Below are 18662 nucleotides of genomic sequence, written 5' to 3'. Positions count from 1 at the left end.
TACAGCTGTGTTGATGCGAGCGGATAAAGTCATCGGTTTCGGGTCTCTAGCGCGTGTGTGTTCGTCCATTAGTTTTCGTGTTCCACATTTGAAGCTTTGGAAAACTTTGCTTGAGAGGTTAGCATCATCAATAAAGCACGAAAGAAGCAACACAAACATTCATGCTGTCAGTTATATACACGGTGCGAAATTCATTCACCGCATGCGGAAATGCTACACCCTTAATTTGTTTTACTCAATATTGTGCGGTTACTTGCTAAGTTTTTTTTAAACTTTATTAAAGTGTTATTCTAATCTCCAGATTATGTTCAACACCGTACTTGCTAAATGGACACGGTCGGTTAAAGTAGCTGTTCCTTAAATAGCAATCTGCGGTGTATTGTTCGAAATGAACGTTTATCAGCAATGGACTTTCTGCTGTACTATAGATCTCGCATAATTTATCAAAAGGACCTAAGTAACATTTTTTTCATGAATTAATTTGAGTACTGCAATCAACAGAACAACATGAAAGCTTCTTCTTCTTCTTATTGGCATTACATCCCCACACTGGGACAGAGCCGCCTCGCAGCTTAGTGTTCATTAAGCACTTCCACAGTTATTAACTGCGAGGTTTCTACGCCAAGTTACCATTTTTGCATTTGTATATCATGAGGCTAACACGATGATACTTTTATGCCCAGGGAAGTCGAGACAATTTCCAATCCGAAAATTGCCTAGACCGGCACCGGGAATCGAACCCAGCCACCCTCAGCATGATCTTGCTTTGTAGCCGCGCGTCTTACCTTACTTACTACACTACTAAAAATCCACACATATTTATTGGCAAAAATCCATAGATTTAACTTATGATGTATATCAGCGCACACATAACCATTCTCCACGCGAACTACTAATTAAATATATGTCCAAAAAAACTTTATGTGTGGTATCGAGTTAGTAATTATTTCATTTATGTGTGGTTCTATATCGATTATATTGAGGTGACGCTATTGCAAAAATCTATAACGGCGACACATATATCTTATATAGATATTTTTGGCAGTGTATTGATTGCAGTATTCAAATTAATTCATGAAAAAAAATGTTACTTACGTCCTTTTGAAAAGTTAAGCGAGAATTCATGAAAAAATGTTACTTAGGTCCTTTTGAAAAGTTATGCGAGAAATGTAATAAAATGCGTAAAGCCAAAATAGAACTTTTTGGGAACTTGCAAGTGTTCTGATTGTTTAAGTTGACTTTTTGTAAATTTATTGGTCAATATTTAAGAGGTGCTGTAAAAATGGGCTGAATAGATCATTTCGGTGAAAAAACGGGACAAACGCAATTGCAAAACGGGTCATATCAAAAAACCTTGGAGTGTGGAAACTTCAAATTTTATGGGCTTAATTTTCATTTTCCGTGTAAGAAGTTAGAGAAAAATTTAGAATGAATTACCGTGGAGGCACCATATTTGACGCAGTTAAGAAAATTTAAAAAAGAATCATTATTTCAAAAATAATTGTAAAATGGATTTGCCTAATTTTCTGCATAACGAGCTCTCTACTATTATAGAATGTCTACAAATAATGAAACTTCGAAATATAAGTTTATTTCTTAGTTTTTTAATCTGTTTTTATGTGGTACTTGAGGTGCCTAACTTGACGCACTAATTTTACCATGTTCCTTATTTGACGCAAAGTTGTTCCTAATTTGACGCACTTTTAAACTATGTTAAAACTCGATCAATTAAATGTCTTATTTTTTATAATATAATGACAGTGTAATATAACTTTGTACGATATAAAATAACAAGTTAATTCATTATACAAAGTGGATTTTTATTTATTTCTGTTCAGTTGTTCTGCAAGTTATATGCTATGTGGCATGTAGTTTCATTTAACCTGCACATCAAATGCTTCTCAATTAGGTGTAAGAATCATGTCAAAGCATATTTTAACGAGAGAATTAACTTTGGCATTTCATAACGTAACCAGCCTAGCGTGATCTGTTGTATTTGTAATAAAAACACCACTTTCTTTGGTAAACTGCATTTTTGAATCTATAAACTGAAGAGGATACAGAAAATGCAACTTGTATATGAACCTTTTTAGAACCACATTGAAGCTACCAATATGCAAATGTTACGTGACCAGCAGATATATCTCAAAAATATGAGCTGCCCATTTATATACATTTTTTCAATAAACTATTAACAAAAACTGAAGCTCATATAAGAAAGCCAGTCATATTTTTGTTTGATTTCATATTCAGGGTTGACCGACTAGTAGCTTGGATAGCGACAGAGTAACAAATTAAAAATGTGTTAATTTTTTTTGGCTTGTTAGAATTTCGTACGAAGAATGTAAATTGAATTATATGAGACTAATTTATTATATAATATTTTTTTGTGTGTCTTTATTAAAGAGATTTTCAGCCCTAGGCTGGCTCGTCTCCGGTATATAATATTATTTTCTCGCAAGAATTTCAAATCCAGCAAAGAAAAACTGCATAGTTACCAAACACCGTGTAAGAAAGCGTCAAAAACGCATCAAAATTGAAGACAGCATAAGGCATACTATCATGGGCTGGACACTTAGTGGAATAATCCAGTGTTGACTAATATTCTAAGTAGTAGTTGAAACTAAATGAATACATATTGCTTTTCTTGAGAGAATTATTGAGGTTTATAAACACTGCCTTGTATATTCCTCTGATAAGATTATTTAGGAACATCACAATGCATTGTGAGCCTTATTTGACGCAGAACATTTTGGGTTAAAAAATGCGTTCGAATGTTGCAATGTTCAGCTTAAAAGGGAAATCTTACTCATAATGCTCAGCTGTCGGGTGGTAGGCGTCAAATATGCTCACAAAAGTAATTTTGCGCGAAAAAATGATCATTCGATCCTTAGCATTGTGGCTAAGAAAGCGAAAATTTGACGCATTATGAGTATGACCTCCATATATTTCAATCGGGTACGTTGATTCTTCATCAATAATATGCTTTTTATGCCATTGATGCAAAGAAGAAGAGCAAATAAAGCAATTTAGCTTAATTCGTTGATATATTTTTGTCGAAAAAAAGTTTTATGAATCATGCGATATGAAAGTGCGCCAAGTTTGGACCTGCGTCAAATATGGTGCTTCCACGGTATTCAACATCATAACCTTCTATTGCATTAAGTTAGTTGTGTAAAAATACTAAACTAAAAATATTTCACTTCTCGAAGGGGCGCGAAAAAACACGCATTACGCATTTTTCGAAATAATAATATTTTAAGAATAACAAGAATCTCAGCAAGTAAAGAATATCAATAAAAAAATCATTATTATTGTGAATTTTGATATTTTAATCTGTTCTTTACTCATTAATAAAATGTAATTTTTATTTTCTCCATGAATATGGTTGGAGCATGTTAATAAATGCCAAATCTTATTAATTCACAGTCCTTTTCGATCGAAATTGATGTGAATAACGCTGAAAGTAGCCTCACTTCGCGGGAATCTTGTGTCATTGATTGTGCTTCCAAAAAAGCAATTTCGTCGCGAAAGGCAAAACAAATCCTAGCTAGCTTATATGCTGGCTTATAGCACTCTTGGAGATTTCTACCGGATTGTTTTTCAAATCGGACCGAAAATCTAATTTTCCTCAAAGGAATTCGCCCACACATATGGAATCAAAATTCGCAGACAAGCTCCTGATCTGTGAACTAGCTTTAAACTACGTGAGGATCGAAATCCGAACAAATTTTATCTTAGTTTAAAACTGCCTTAAACACGATTTTTTTTAATGTCGTCGTTGTTTTTCACAGTGGATAATTTCGGAATAGGGTGGGTGTACCAATTGTCGCCATACATAAGAACAACTATTTTTTTAAAAATAAGTAAAAGGCAGGTGGATGAACTTTATATATCAAGGGAAAGGTTTTACCTCCTGCTCCTTAGAGCAGCTGTGAAAACCACAATAAAATTTGTTATTATCTTCCAAATTAATTAATCCATAACAGGAACGCATGCACCAGTTGTGGCACTATTCTTAATTTTGGTTCCTTATTTGGCAAATCCCATTGCTTTCTTAGGGATTGGCCAAATAGGGACCACTAGTGCGACAACTGGTGCAAAGGACGTCAAAATTTAAGCAAAATCTATTTTTACAATTATGCTTTGCTTGTTTTGGAGGATATCAAAGGTGTTATCGTATCATATGAATATGCTTTATCGATATGAACTTGGTTTGCGGTGATTTGATTGGCCATTTGGCATATAAAGGACTAGTGCGACAACAGGTGCTATAGCCACAACTGGTACACCTAGCCTATTCAGAATTATTCAGAAATACTTTGAAATACTTTGTTTCGAAAAGATTTAATCAATTAAAAAATAAGTGGTACAGCAGATTTGGAATAAATAGAGTTACCTACTTCGCAAGAAAAAAAATCGAAAAAGAACTTAATCTGGAAATTAAAATGTCTGTCCCTACGCTTCATTTTATTGACCAGAATTTTAGTATACTCTTGCCTACTAAGTTATCGATTCCGTTGAATCCACTGATGAAATTGGCTAAATTTTAATGTCTTCGAAATAAGCGGAAAAAAGTCATTGAAATGAAACTATATGAAAAAATCTTCTGTTGTCATCATTATTCATTAACTATAAAAAACCTTAAGAAAAGTCGATCCATGCAAAATACATAACGGCATAAATAGCATTCTTTTAAAAGCAACACTAATAACATAACATCTCATATTTTTTATGGGTTTCGTCCACTTTCTTTTGTATTTGATTTTAGATTCTTCCCTTTAATGTTGATTTTTTTTAAATAATATTTATTTTGGAGCTCTTTGGAAGAATCAATGATAAAACGGGACAAATTGAGCATTTTTAAATTTACGACGGGACAGCACAATAAGGTCTAAAAAACGGGACTGTCCCGTTAAATACGGTACGTATGGTCAGCCTATGTAAAAAGAAAAGTGCATACTTAGTTTTTCCAAATTTGATTCAGACTATCTTTTGAAAAGGGTTAAACTTGTTTTTACTGATTTTTTCAAATGGATATTATCGAAAAACGACCCGTCCTACAAAAAAGTGTTGTATGGGTGACTATCGCAAAATCAGTCAAACTTTCTAATAAAACTTTTTGAAAAACTCAAAATTGAACCCTACACTAAAAAAAATCGATTTAAAAAATTAAAAGTCAATTTGCAAAAAAAAAACGCCCTTTTCGATTTGGACGAAATTTTGTCTCGAGATAGGTGATTATGTTCCCCACCAACCGTCCATACATCGCAAGCTGGGCACTTTGAAGGGAAAAAATTTTTCTAACAAAAACTTTTTCTTGACGGAATTGATTTTTTCAGTGTATTTAAGGGGTGGATTTAACATATGTATACACATATACTCATATTAAGTATTCCTGTACAGTCAGGTAGAGTACAATGTTTTGGTCGTTACTGGGCGCAACTAAAGAAGCTAATAATGGAATATAATATCTTTTTGAAGATATAAACCCCTTTTTAATATTACTCTTAATTTAAAAACAAACTATATTTAGTGACTAAATTAGACAATGTATCATAAAAATAGATTTGCTTGGGGTTCTATAACGATGGCTTTTATTGGTTTAGTTTCAGATGAAAATACACTGAAAATAATTCCGACAAGAAAAAGTTTTTGTTAGAAAAACTTTTTTTCCTTAAGAGTGCCCAGCTTGCGATGTATGGACGGTTGGTAGGGAACATAATCACCTATCTTGAGACAAAATTTCATTTAAATAAAAAAGGGCGTTTTTTCGCAAATCGACTTTAAAATTTTTAAACTGATTTTTTTCAGTGTAGGGCTCAATTTGGATTGTTTCCTATATTTTCACTAGAAAGTTTGACAGATTTTGCGATGGTCACCCATAGAGTAGAGTGGGGCAAGAGTGCGCGTGGGGTAAGAGTACGTTTTCGATTTTTTGAAGTAATGAAAAAAGATAAACTAGCAGCACTGCATCAGTTTGATAGGTTTTCTGGCCAACTATTATCATGTGTAATTGTAAACGATTTGAATAAACAACAAGGGAGATATGGAGTTAGATAACTTTTTGATCATTTTTCTAAAAATAATTGGATTTCCGCAACTAGTATTTCATTACCATAAATACGTTCAATCAGGTGAACATTATACCATTTCGATAACCTATTGTATAGAGTACTTTATGCTACAGAACACCAATCCGGTTGGTTTTCCAAGAAGTCAAAACCATTACTTGAAAAACTTTTGGGACTGTGGGGTAAAAGTACGCAGGAGCCGGTGGGGCAAGAGTACGCATATGAATCTTCAAGTTATGATGTCAAACCCGTATCTCGGGCCGAAATAAGACTTCTTCCAAAGCGTAAAGATCCACAACTAAGAAAAAAGGGACAGAATTTGAAATTATCACAAGTTTTTAGGATAAGTTGAAGTAATTCGGTGTTAGAAAGGACTTGGCGAACAAAGCACTGAAGCGAAATAATGAAATTGTATTAGGACTTGTTGTACACCTAAACATAGTACGAAAACACAATTTCATCTAAATGATAATTTCATTTAATCAAAAGTAGCATTCATAAATTACGCAACGTTTAACTGGGAGGGGTTGCGAGATGTGTGAGGATCCATATAATTTTTAGAGGATTCATACAAATAGTGTAAGATAGGGGGGGAGGGGTGATGAAATAGCCAAATTTTACGTTACGTGATTGGTGGACTTTCTTTAAGGAAAATGCCTTTGTATACGCCACGCGTAACCTGATATATATATTTTTACCTCTGTAGTTTTTTGTATATATGAAAAACAATGGTTTTTCGTATGACAGTGCACATTTTTAGGACCCCCTCCCCCTTTAAGAGTTACGTAATCTTTAAACATTCCCTAATATATGTCCATTAAACATCAATTAAATGTTATTAACTCTTATTTGTGTTAATATATACTTTGAGCACATGATTGGAAAAATGCGTACTCTTACCCCACCCGATGCGCATTTTTACCCCACCGGTGGGGTAAGAGTGCGTTTTTCACTTGTCTTAAAATAAGGGAAAAGAAATGGCAGAAATGACGCTTAACTTTTAAAAAGAACATATGTCACCTTTTTTTCATGAATTAATTTGTGTACTGCAATCAAAAGCTATCATATTGGTCGCAATATTAAAATTCATTCATGAAAATATGTTTCTTAGGTCATTTTGAAAAAATAAACGAGAATTTTCAGTGTATACATGAAATCTTAAAATAGGTACTTTTTAACTCATTAATGGGTTTCTATGTTTCTTTGTGAAGTTTTTTCTTCCGTGTAAGCTGTGTATTCTATGCTGTCAGTGTGCCGGAATTCGAATAAATTGTGTCTTGGGAGAACATAACCTAGAAAATCGATAGCTTATTTGTTACGAAATAATGATGTTTCATAACTCTTTGAATATTTACTATTTTTGAGACGTGCCATCATTATGAAATTCAATAGCGAACAAGAAGAAAACATTCCCCATCGAATGCAACTTGTTGTAGCAAAATCGATTCAGGTTTAGTACTAGAAAAATTGTTTAATGTTTCAATGTGCACACACATACGCACACACACACGGACACACACACGGACAGACAGACATTTGCTCAGTTTGTCGAGCTGAATCGAATGGTATATAATACTATGGGTCTACAAGCGCTCTATAAAAAGTACGTTTTGGGAGTGAAATGAAAGCCTTTCTGGTACAACTTTGTTGTACGAGAAAGGCAAAAATGTATATTTTTTGTCTTTAAAAAAGCGATACTCGGATGGCTTGTTTTCATAAGAAATTGTAGACATTTTTAAATGTAGTGCCATATTTGCGGCTACAAATCAAGATCATGCTGAGGGTGGCTGGGTTCGATTCCCGGTCCGGTCTAGGAAATTTTCGGGTTGGACATTGTCGCGATTTCTCTGGGCATAAAAGTATCATCGTGTTAGCCTCATGATATACGAATGCAAAAATGGTAACTAGACTTAGAAACCTCGCCGTTAATATATGTGGAAGTGCTTAATGAACACTAAGCCCATGTCTCAGTGGAGGATATAGCGCCAATGAAGAGAGAGAGAGCTAACCGCGATGGAAGTTGGTACTATAGGATTCTGAATGTTTTTCCGCAAACGTGACCTTTAAGTGGTCTTGTTGTGTGGGGGTTGTCGTGTCCGGAGGAGACGGCTGCATCCGAATCAGCCGTCTCCATCTACTGCTCGATCCTCAGCAGCTCGGAAGCGCTACTACTTCCCGCGAAATACATCACAAAACTGAAATCTTACTCCATTCATCTGTCACTTTCGCATCTGGCACTCATGACTAATGTATATGCCCTCTTATTCAATTCAATTTATATATTTGATGATACCCATATCAATCCCTACATCTTCCCCCTGGTCTACTCTATTACAATATATTATTATTATTATTTACTCTACTATATAATACCTAAGAACATTAATCTACTACAGAAATCAAAATATAAAATTATAAACAATATGCAACGCAAATCTTTGCTGATAAGGTCTCACTCTTAGTTTACATTTTCTAACACTGAACTCAATTCAACCACTGATCTCGGAATGTATAGAGATAGAGCTTACCAGGCCCTAGAACATCAATCTTGCATCAGAAGCAGACAAAAGTAATCAACAACATTCAAATCTGATAATTTGTATTGTTGTTTATATCTGTGAAAATAATCGGATCGTTTATTGTTTTGCAAAATCTGATTAAATTGATCACAATTAAATATCTTAAAGATAAATCGTCTAGCTCAAACCTTTGTAGGGGTATGTGGCGGGACCATCATCATCATCATCATCATCATCTCAAATCTCTCCTTACTTGTTCTCACTCTTTGTTTACATTTTCTAACACTGAACTCAAGTCAGGATAGAGCTTACCAGGCTCTAGATCATCAATCTTGCATCAAAATCAGACAAAAGTCATCTACAAAATTCTAAGCAACCCTTTCCTTACTTATTTTCACTCTTTGTTTACATTTTCTAAGACTGAACTCAAGTCATCCACTGATCTCGGAATGCAGTCATGGATAGAGCTTATCAGGCTCTAGAACATCAATCTTCAATCAAAATCGGAAAAAATATCAATAATATTCTACCTAACTCTTTGCATACATGTTCTACATAGATACCCTCTCGGGGGAATGATTGTTTACCCTATCAGGGATACCCTCTCTGGGGAATGATAGTTTTCTTCATCAAAAATACCCTCTCGGGGGGAATAATTGTTTACCCTATCAGGGATACCCTCTCGGGGGAATGATTGTTTACCCTATCAGGGATACCCTCTCGGGGAATGATTGTTTACCCTATCAGGGATACCCTCTCGGGGCAAGGATTGTTTTCTTCATCAAATATCCAGCTTTTTACGAGTCGGTGCCATAATACTTTGAATCACCCCTTTTGACACATGCTGTGTCCACTATAATATTTATAGATGGGTCTTAACCATCGGTGATTCGTTGAATTTTTTGTAAACATTATTCATTTGTCATAATTCTACTTGGACTTCGAGCACATCTTCAAAACTTGGTTTAACATTTTGTCCACCAAAATATATTATTAATTTGCACTTCTGTTAGGTATCCGATAATATAAACTTGGCTGGCGTTTGGATTAATGTTTATTGAGCTAACCTCAAGGCTTCCCTGCATTATTTTTATAATAAAGGACACGAGCGTTCTACGCCAGTGTTATATTAAATAACTATCAATGTTTTGTAAAATCTATGATTTTGGGGCTTCAAAATGTTACTCGAGTATCGCGATGCTAATTCATCTATCGCACAGATTGGTAAATGACATCATTGTTATAGTTATCTCATCTAACATACAAAGTGCCTACCTGAATGATCGTCTTGAAGCCTCGCGTCTCCAAGCTTAATTAACTGACAAAATGCAATATGCAATATGCTCTTATGTGCGATGAGTGGTCGATTAACAAAAGAATTACCGAATGAATCATCTTACACCTCAGTCGTAAGATACTAGCAATTTTGAAATAAATCACGTAATTTGAAACTTAATTAATCGTAGAATTTCAGGAGAATTAATCTTTAATTTAAGCTCGGAAGCTTCAACTATGATTAGGATTAAGATTAAAATATAAATAGCTGCAAAGGGCCTCGTCGTAAAGAGCCGACTCGGGAGTTTCGGCTTGTTCCTAGAGTCAAAGAAGACGTTTTATGGCACAGCCCAACCAGACGAGCTCTGAATTTTGAACTACAAAGTTGATACCAAAGAAATTTCGTAACCGTTTTTGACACCATTCAGCGTGGCTTTAATGCTATTCATAAAAGAAATCCCTAAAATAGAAAATTGATTAGCAAAATATATAGGTATCAAAGAAAATTAATTTCCTTGTTGTTTAAAAATAAACAACATGCAAAATCTCGATGGTAACGGGGAGATCAAAACTCTACTTCAAGGCTACCAAGATATTATTCAAATTTAAGTTCACAGCATATGTCAAATTCGATTCACCCCTTGTTAGTTTATGGCTAGCGTAAAAATCTGGATACCCTCTCTGGGGAATGATTGTTTTCTTCATCAAATGCCGAGCTTGTCATTTTGAGAGCGCCACTAATCACAATGTACCGACTTGGCCATTGTCGTGTCCGGAGCAGACGGCTGCATCCGAATCTGCCGTCTCCAGCTGCTGCTCGATCCGCAGCAGCTCGGAAGCACTACTACTTCCCGCGAAATACTGACTCCGTTCATCTGTTACTCTCGCATCTGGTACTCATGGCTAATGTATATGCCCTCTTATTCAATTCAATCTATATATTCGATTATACCCATGATACCCATCTCAATCCCTACATGGGTTATCACGCCTATCTAGAGAGTAGGAGGTTGAGGGAACGAGTCCCTCCAAGACACGATTCTTTTTCGCAAATTACATATCAAATTTGTCCATTTCGAAACATGTGCTGTGCATATACACAGCCAAGATATTTAACAAAAAAAATATATTGCACGTTAGTGCTGGTTTAAACATTGGTTTCTTTCGGCATCAGACTATTATACTGCCGTGAATCGCATATTTGTCCCATATGAATAGGAAACCCAGCAAAGATGGGACAGATATGCGATTCACGGCAGTATATGCATTATATGCTAACATATTGAGTCACGTGATTGGATAAATTTGAACCGCTAGGAGCAAAAATGCAAAAAAGTATACCAATCGACTCAGCTTGACGAACTGAGGTGATGTTATAATTTTGTAGACGCACTTTTTGGAACTTTACATTGTCCAAATTCCTCGCAACAGGTTCCATTCGTCGGGGAATTCTGTCCTGTTGTTTGAATTGAATAGATCGGACTATGGGATCGGAAGTTTGGGCCAAAATAACATTTTTGCAATTCCTGATCATAATACCTAGTTTACATTCCATCTTTGAGTGATAAAACGGCCTACTTTTCCATATCAACGAAATGGGTTCTTTGATGACTATTATGCAACTCAAATAATTTGCATAAAATCCATTATAGCACTCATTTGGGTGCTGCAATTAAAAACCAACATAAGAACAGTAGTTACATAACTATATTTCGCTGAACTAGCTTGAGTAAGTGTTCAAATAGTGTATTCTCTGCGTCACGCATTGAATGAAATAGTTTAATGGACATAGTTTAAAGGACAAATTTTCCAAATGAAGTTCATCTATCGCTTCATGGTTTGGAGAGCTGTGGTACGATAACATGGAATCTGATAGTTCTCAGTAGCAACGTGATTTATTCGCAAGAATCATCATATGGAGTAAATTAGACTGTAAAATTTTGTACTGATAGGGGCAGTAGGGGCAATATGAACATACGCTGCAATATGAGCCACCCTCTTTTTGAGCTTATTGACAAGTTTTACCATGTAAAAGTTATATGATCTTTAGGAGAATGCTCCACATATGCCTCAACGTGAAAACCGCATAAAAATTCAATTCAAACATGAAAATACACTTGAAAATGTACATTTTCGCAGCATGTGCACAATTATTATAAAATTTAAAGTTTATAAATAAGGTTTTGCCACAAAACTAATTGAAATACAGATCAATACATACATCACAATCAAAAGATCTATTATAATTGAATATTGTGCACAAATGTTTGTACTGATACAAATATGAATTTATCAAAAAAAATTTTTTTTTTCCAAAACCAGTCTCTATGGGGCAATATAGGCATACCTGCACAGAGCAAGGTATGAGGCCTGAATATGCGAACAAGTTCAAATTTCAGTTGCCAAATACAAGAATATTATCATCTATATAAGATTCATTACGGAAAAATAACAACACCGCGTTACTGCGATCGAAACAGAAAAATGACTATTGATCAGTGGAAATATGGCTATTCAAACGGTGAAGAGTGGCAAATCGGTTCGGTCCGCTGTTGTGCGGTTTAATAATTTGATTTGGTATGGAATACTCAAAACTGTTGTAGGAATATCATATTCTTCCAGATTACCACACTTTTCTTTCTCAAAAAAAAAAAAACGATTTGGATGGGTGGCCCATACTGCCCCAAATGGTGGCTCATATTGCCCCGTTTAGTCGGGAACACACATTGAAATCAATACATTTTCAAAAGTGCATTCCAACAATTTCAAAACACATTTTTCACCATTCATCGACGTAATATGAAAGGTAACACTCCCTACTATAAGTCAACTACATTTGAATGATGGTTTTTTAAAGTTTTCAGCGCTTTTCGGAACGATTTCCTTAGGTGGCCCATATTGCCCCGATCACCCCTATAACATACTGAAGCCCATTTTATGTCATTGCAAAAAATAGCGTGTGCAACTCGTTGCAAAACTCGATTTCTTCAACACTAGTAGTATTTATCCAACTCGGCAAGCCTCGTTGGATAAACGTACAACTCGTACTGAAAAAAATATCTGTTAGCAACTAGTTGCACAAACTACTATTTTACACCCAAAAGACGTTAAAAAATACTCATTTATATTTTTTAGTATTTTTTTGCACTATAAAGACACCAACACCGTTAGGTCGATTATTCAGGGTTTTCCATACTAATCTCCATATAAACCAATCGAACCCATATTTTGTACAGCTGAATGGGGTCTTAGTCTCAGGAGAAAGACAGTGTTGGCTAACGGTTGTGGCATGTAACAATGAGTGGGTTTCTATACATAAATACAACTGCGCCCCACTATGCTATCCAGCGTCACGGGTTAACGTTATTTGAATTTTGAAAAAGTTAAAAACTTACCCGTTCACGAGTGCTTTGATACCGTAGATGTAGCGCCGTTGGATCCCAATCGATGGCAATCTGTATATTGTTGGTGTTGATGGATCGTAGCGAAGGTGTGGGAGACGATTGCACACCATCTAGTGACGATGTTGTTGAGTTTCCGTACGTTTTCCGCCGGAATGTCGGTGTCTGCTCACGTGAGGAAAGATTTGGTGTTGAGTTGTTACCTACGGATATAGGTAGAAAGAATAGTTTTATATAAGGATAAGAAAAAAAGCAAGATGGCTTACTTGAATATCGCCCTGAAGAGGTTAGGCCCTGAAGAAGTGGCTCATCATTGCAAGGGATTTCACAGCCACGACAAAACCGTGACCACGGACAAAGAGCACAAATGCGACCTCCGCTGGCCACTGCTCTCAATATAAATGGAAAGTCATATCCCAAGCTATCATCACTAGAATAAATGAATTTTAATGCAAATGACACTGAAGAGATATTTTAACTGTTGTTTGACTAACCAGTCAGTTGCATGATTCGATTGATCCGGCGGTGTTGGTGGTAGAGGACTCAACAACCTTGCTACTTGTAGCCAAACTGAACAATATAGTTCCTTATTGGTCACACCCTCGTAACACGGTATTAGCAGAGGTACCCCGAACAAACCCGGTCGGGATTTATGATGTGAGAGGAAATACGTGTCTTGCCTGCTTAGTTTCCGATGAACTGCTATCAGATAGTTGCCTTTTTGTTGATGGTACATTCCGCTTACATTTCCACTGCCTGCACTCGGTGGTCGTTTAATTGCACTTAAAATGTATGAATCTCCGGATTGATGCTGTTGAGATTTGTGGGGGTGTTGCTGAAGATAGGTGTTTACGTCGGCGTATGAATTCATGGTCCCATGTCCGTTATAGATAATATCACAATCATTGCAGGGCATTTCCTGCTCGTCATGTCCTGTTGCGGATGCATTCCAACTACTGTCGACATTGTTCAACAGGTTCGTCGTCGATACAGTTTTACGGCTTTGGTCCTTGTATTGCGTGTACTGGGTGGTTTCACTGAAGATAAAGGTACTATCCGGACTGGCACTAATTTCGGGGATGTGCTGAAACATTCCGTTAAACTTATTGTTTAGTCAAATAATGTATCGTGCCACAGCATTAGTTGCTTAAGTAGAGCAAAAAATTGAACTAAAAGAACATTGTATGCCTTCAATTAAATAAGTTTCCGCAATAGCGAGCGAATTATGTAAAATTAACTAAGCGTACAACTCCCACTAGGTAGTTTTACTACTATTACGGATTAATCAATCAACTTTGTATTAGTGTATAAGCATGGTAAAAATTTCAAATGTGTGCTTCAATTTCGTCGCCGAATCGTCGGTGCTTCAATGTTTCTTTATTTATGAAATTTACAAACAATGTAAGATGGGCACGTGGTTGTGTAATTCAACCTCAATTTTCTATTTCATACTAAGCTTGTTCATCCATAGGTAACAATCGATACAAATAGGTATATGGGAGAAAAACTAAACTTATCTTATGTAATATGCATTATTTTGAAAATCTAAATAGAAAAAACAAATTAAAATTGACCACATTTTCCAAAAATCATAAGTATCAAAACGATTACAACAAAACTTTTTAATCACATCTATTTGTTGGAATACTAGATAGTTGGGCTTATTCTACGAGTCGAGTGACGTGAGGTGAGTCGATTTTAGCAATTCTCACTTGAGGTGACCATGTTGTTCAAATGGGGCACGTCAATCGAGCAATCTCACGTCACTCCACTCGTAGAATAAGCCCAAGTGTGGGACACCACCATGAATACGAAACAGGAACCGGTTAATTGTATTTGCGCTTTGGTATAGATTAAGGAGACATTGTTGTTGTTATTAGTGTTGTCCTACACTCTGTGCAAAAAAAAATTTTCGATTTTACTCCATCTAAACGATTTCATAATTTTAACTAAATAAGTGCAACAAATAAAAAGCTATTTGAATTTTCTAAACGTCATGTCAAAAAATGCACGATAGAGCCACAGGAGCACGCGCGCTGAAAATATAAACTTCAGTGAAAACACTTCAGTGTATTTTCAGTGCGCGCGCTCCTGTGACTCTGGCGTGCATTTTTTGATAGTTTGACATAACACTTAGAAAATTCAAATATCCTTCTATTAGTTGCACTTATATAATTGAGATTATAAAATTGTTTAGATGAAGTAAGCAGAATTTTTTGACCAGAGTGTAGGACAACACTGGTTGTTATAAATATTATATAGGTACCTATTGAACCGATCGGCATGGACATTTGTATGTAGAGGTTTTTGGAAACGGGGAAGGTTCTTATGGTGGTTTTGGACCCCTCCCTTTTTGGAAAGGGGGACTTCCATATACATGAAGTACAAATTTCTGCTTAAATCGAGATTTAAACTAGAAAATGGAATCCAAATTTGTCAATTTCGAATACTTAACCGTCTTCCAAATAAATTGCAAATGTAAAAAATATAGAATTAATCAATTTTAAGTGAAACGAGGTTTGCCAGTTCTGCTGGTATAGTATATTAACAATATATTTCACCTCGTGAGTCTTCATATATTAGATAATGGGCAGCACTGTCATATCCAGCAGCTAGAGCCACCCCATTCATACACTACGTTTCACAGTTGAATAATAGATAATACCCTAGAAGTAGGCAATAAATAGTGTATGTTTGCTGGAAAACCCAAATATTGTTGAGGGTGCCAACAACTGTCGCACCCTGCCGATGCCGTATTCTACCCTATCAACTTTTTTTTTTAATTTGTTCCCCTGCGGGAACAGCTGATACACGATAGTTTTATTTTTCAAAAACTGCTGATTCAGTTTTAAAAAAAAATTAAACTGTCATTGATTTTATGTTACAGAATCACTTTACCATGCCACGAAAATACAAGAAACCAACAGGAAGTCGCATGTATGCTAAATTTTCAAAGGAAACTTTAATAAAGGCAGCGGTAGAGGTAAAAAAAACAAATTGTCCATCCGGGAAGCCGCTCGGCGGTACGATTTGTCCCCAAAACAATTTTACTAAGAAAACTAAGACTTACGGTGGTCAAACGGTGTTTAATCCCCAAGAAGATTCAACACTGGTGGATGGTTTGCTGTTTGCTGCGGAGTGGGAAATGCTTTTTCAAAAAAAAAAATGATCCTAAAATAATCGTGGAAATTTGGATGGCGAAAAAAAAAGAATTATCGCGGAAAGGATCCAAGGAATAACTGATGATGCACACCTTTCTTAAACCGACATAAAGCACTTTCAAACCGACGACCTGAAAATATCAATTCATTCGTTGAAATCTTAAAAATGAGGGGAGGGGGCTCGATGGGTCTAGGCAATTTTCGTTTTGGAAATTATATCGACTTCCCTGGGCATAAAAGTATCATCGTGTTATCCTTATGATATACGAATACAAGAATGGTAACTTGGCTTAGAAACCTCACGGTTGATAACCGTGGAAGAGCTGAGTGCACACTAAGGGAAGATCCATAAAGTACGTCACGCAAAATTTGGCTATTTTCAACCCCCCCTCCCCCCTTCGTCTCACTTTTTGTATTAAACCTCTAAAATTTTTGTATGAGTCGTCACGCTGTTCGGAACCCCCCCTCCCCCCTAGAAGCGTGACGTACTTTGTGGATGGTCCCTAAGCAACGAGGCGGCAATGTCCGTCCCAGTGGGGGATGTAATGCCAATAAGAAAAAGAAGAAGAAAATTTATCTGATTATATGTCTTATCACTAATATTAGGACACATTACAAGTTTCATATACTAGTAGTATGAATAAACCTTTTAATAAAGAATTATTGAGAGAGACTTGAAAAGTGTTGCAAGTTACCCCGTTTGACAGTAATAAAAAAAAAGTTGTCCGAAATTGGTTGAGTATGAATGATATTCGGCAGTTCGCCAAATGCCACTATTCGGTGCCTCTCAGGGATTGATTATCTGAGTACATAGTGGTACATTTTGGGGTAGAATTAGTTTCAAGTATCAGCATAGTTAATCAATTATTATTCATTTATACATAAGATAATAATAATAAGACACGCCAATAAAGAATGATAAAATTAAACGCTAATCTAAAATCTACAAAACTTATATACACAACCATACCTTGAAGCACAACATATTCGGAGGCATGCAGAGTGTGTTGCCAAAGCACCGGCTTACCTTCGATGCCGCCGCTGTCGATGCGGATGCTTTACGATTGTTACTGCCAATGATGGCCGTTCCGCCAGAACCGACACCAAGTTTCGCTGGATTGTCAGGACCGGATCGACGACCAGTTATGGCTACCGTATCGTCCACTGTTGTTGACGACGAGTTGGACGACGAAGAAATTGTCGTGTTTACGGACGTGGTCGTCAAATGGTTCGGTTCTATCGATGGTAGTAGAAGAGCTTTTTATGGTGAGCGATTCAGGATATGGTTGAGCAGACGAGTGCCGTGAGGGACATGATGATGATGATGATCGAGTAAAGACCACAATTCAAGATGAGATATATAAGGCGATAGATTTTTTAGGGAAAAGAGATGGATAACAAGAAACAAAAAAATGTTATACATTAATCAGATGGTAACAAAAGTATAGGATTGTCTCTTTTGACGCAAATCAAATTATAGAATTTGTGTCAAAAAGGATAATCATCAAACATAAACAAAACAACACACAGTGGTAGTGTGAAAATAGTAGTAAGAACTATGATCAAACAATGCGAAATAATGCATTAACAATATGTATATTTCAAAAAAATTCACTAGTTGATTGTCCAGTTTGTCGTAACGCTTATGTACAGAACACCAGAGACGACTTTGCTGTTATGGTTCAATTACTTATTTGTAAAGTTACAATCAAGTAGTGAAATTAAACGCAATTGCACTAGCTCGTCTTATGGACAGAAGATGACATTAAAGGATTCTTACCTGGCGTTCGCTGAATGTCTTTTAGGCCCTTCTCGATGTTGATGGCCAATTCCGAGCCGGCCCGAGATCGTACCAGGATATTGTCGAATTTAGGTAATTCGTACACGTATAATTCACAAGCCGTACTGGGTTCTATTTTCTTCTCGTTGGCCAGGATACATCGTATTTGTGAATTGGATAACTCACAGATGAGCATCAACTCCGGATCGAGGGCGCAGAGTTCACTCAATTGATTTTTCAAATCCCAATACTTCATCTCCGAGTTCAGTCTTAAGCCGTACTTTACCGGTACAGATCCATCCAACATCATAACTAGAAAAGAAATAGGTTTATTTGTTAAACTAATACTTCACAGTTCAAAGGTAGGGGGTCGTACACTAACTACGTAAGCACTTATGGGGGAGGGGGTCTGCCATTTTCTTACACTCCATATAAATAAAAAATGATTTGTA

The 18662-nt window shown here is 36.1% G+C and overlaps 1 protein-coding gene across 13 annotated transcripts in view; it reads right to left on the bottom strand.

Moving 5' to 3' along the window:
• LOC134220824 (ubiquitin carboxyl-terminal hydrolase 32) overlaps nucleotides 1-18662 on the bottom strand; it is a 174269-nt gene that overhangs the window by 62481 nt on the left and 93126 nt on the right. For 10 of the 13 annotated variants that reach the window (XM_062699923.1, XM_062699926.1, XM_062699925.1 and 7 more), the window contains 5 exons: nucleotides 18211-18522; nucleotides 17401-17687; nucleotides 13764-14353; nucleotides 13536-13699; nucleotides 13264-13472 (listed from right to left, as the gene is read on the bottom strand). In XM_062699923.1, the coding sequence (XP_062555907.1) occupies nucleotides 13264-13472; nucleotides 13536-13699; nucleotides 13764-14353; nucleotides 17401-17687; nucleotides 18211-18522 (1562 nt within the window). Of the gene's footprint in view, nucleotides 1-13263; nucleotides 13473-13535; nucleotides 13700-13763; nucleotides 14372-17400; nucleotides 17688-18210; nucleotides 18523-18662 lie in introns of all 13 variants that reach the window. The other 3 variants (XM_062699935.1, XM_062699936.1, XM_062699934.1) reach the window with 3 other exon arrangements.

This window comes from Armigeres subalbatus, chromosome 3 (genome assembly GCF_024139115.2).
Source record: "Armigeres subalbatus isolate Guangzhou_Male chromosome 3, GZ_Asu_2, whole genome shotgun sequence".
Taxonomy (NCBI): domain Eukaryota; kingdom Metazoa; phylum Arthropoda; class Insecta; order Diptera; family Culicidae; genus Armigeres; species Armigeres subalbatus.
The sequence above is the reverse complement of the archived record's forward strand: the minus strand, read 5'-3'. Positions and strand labels throughout refer to the sequence as shown.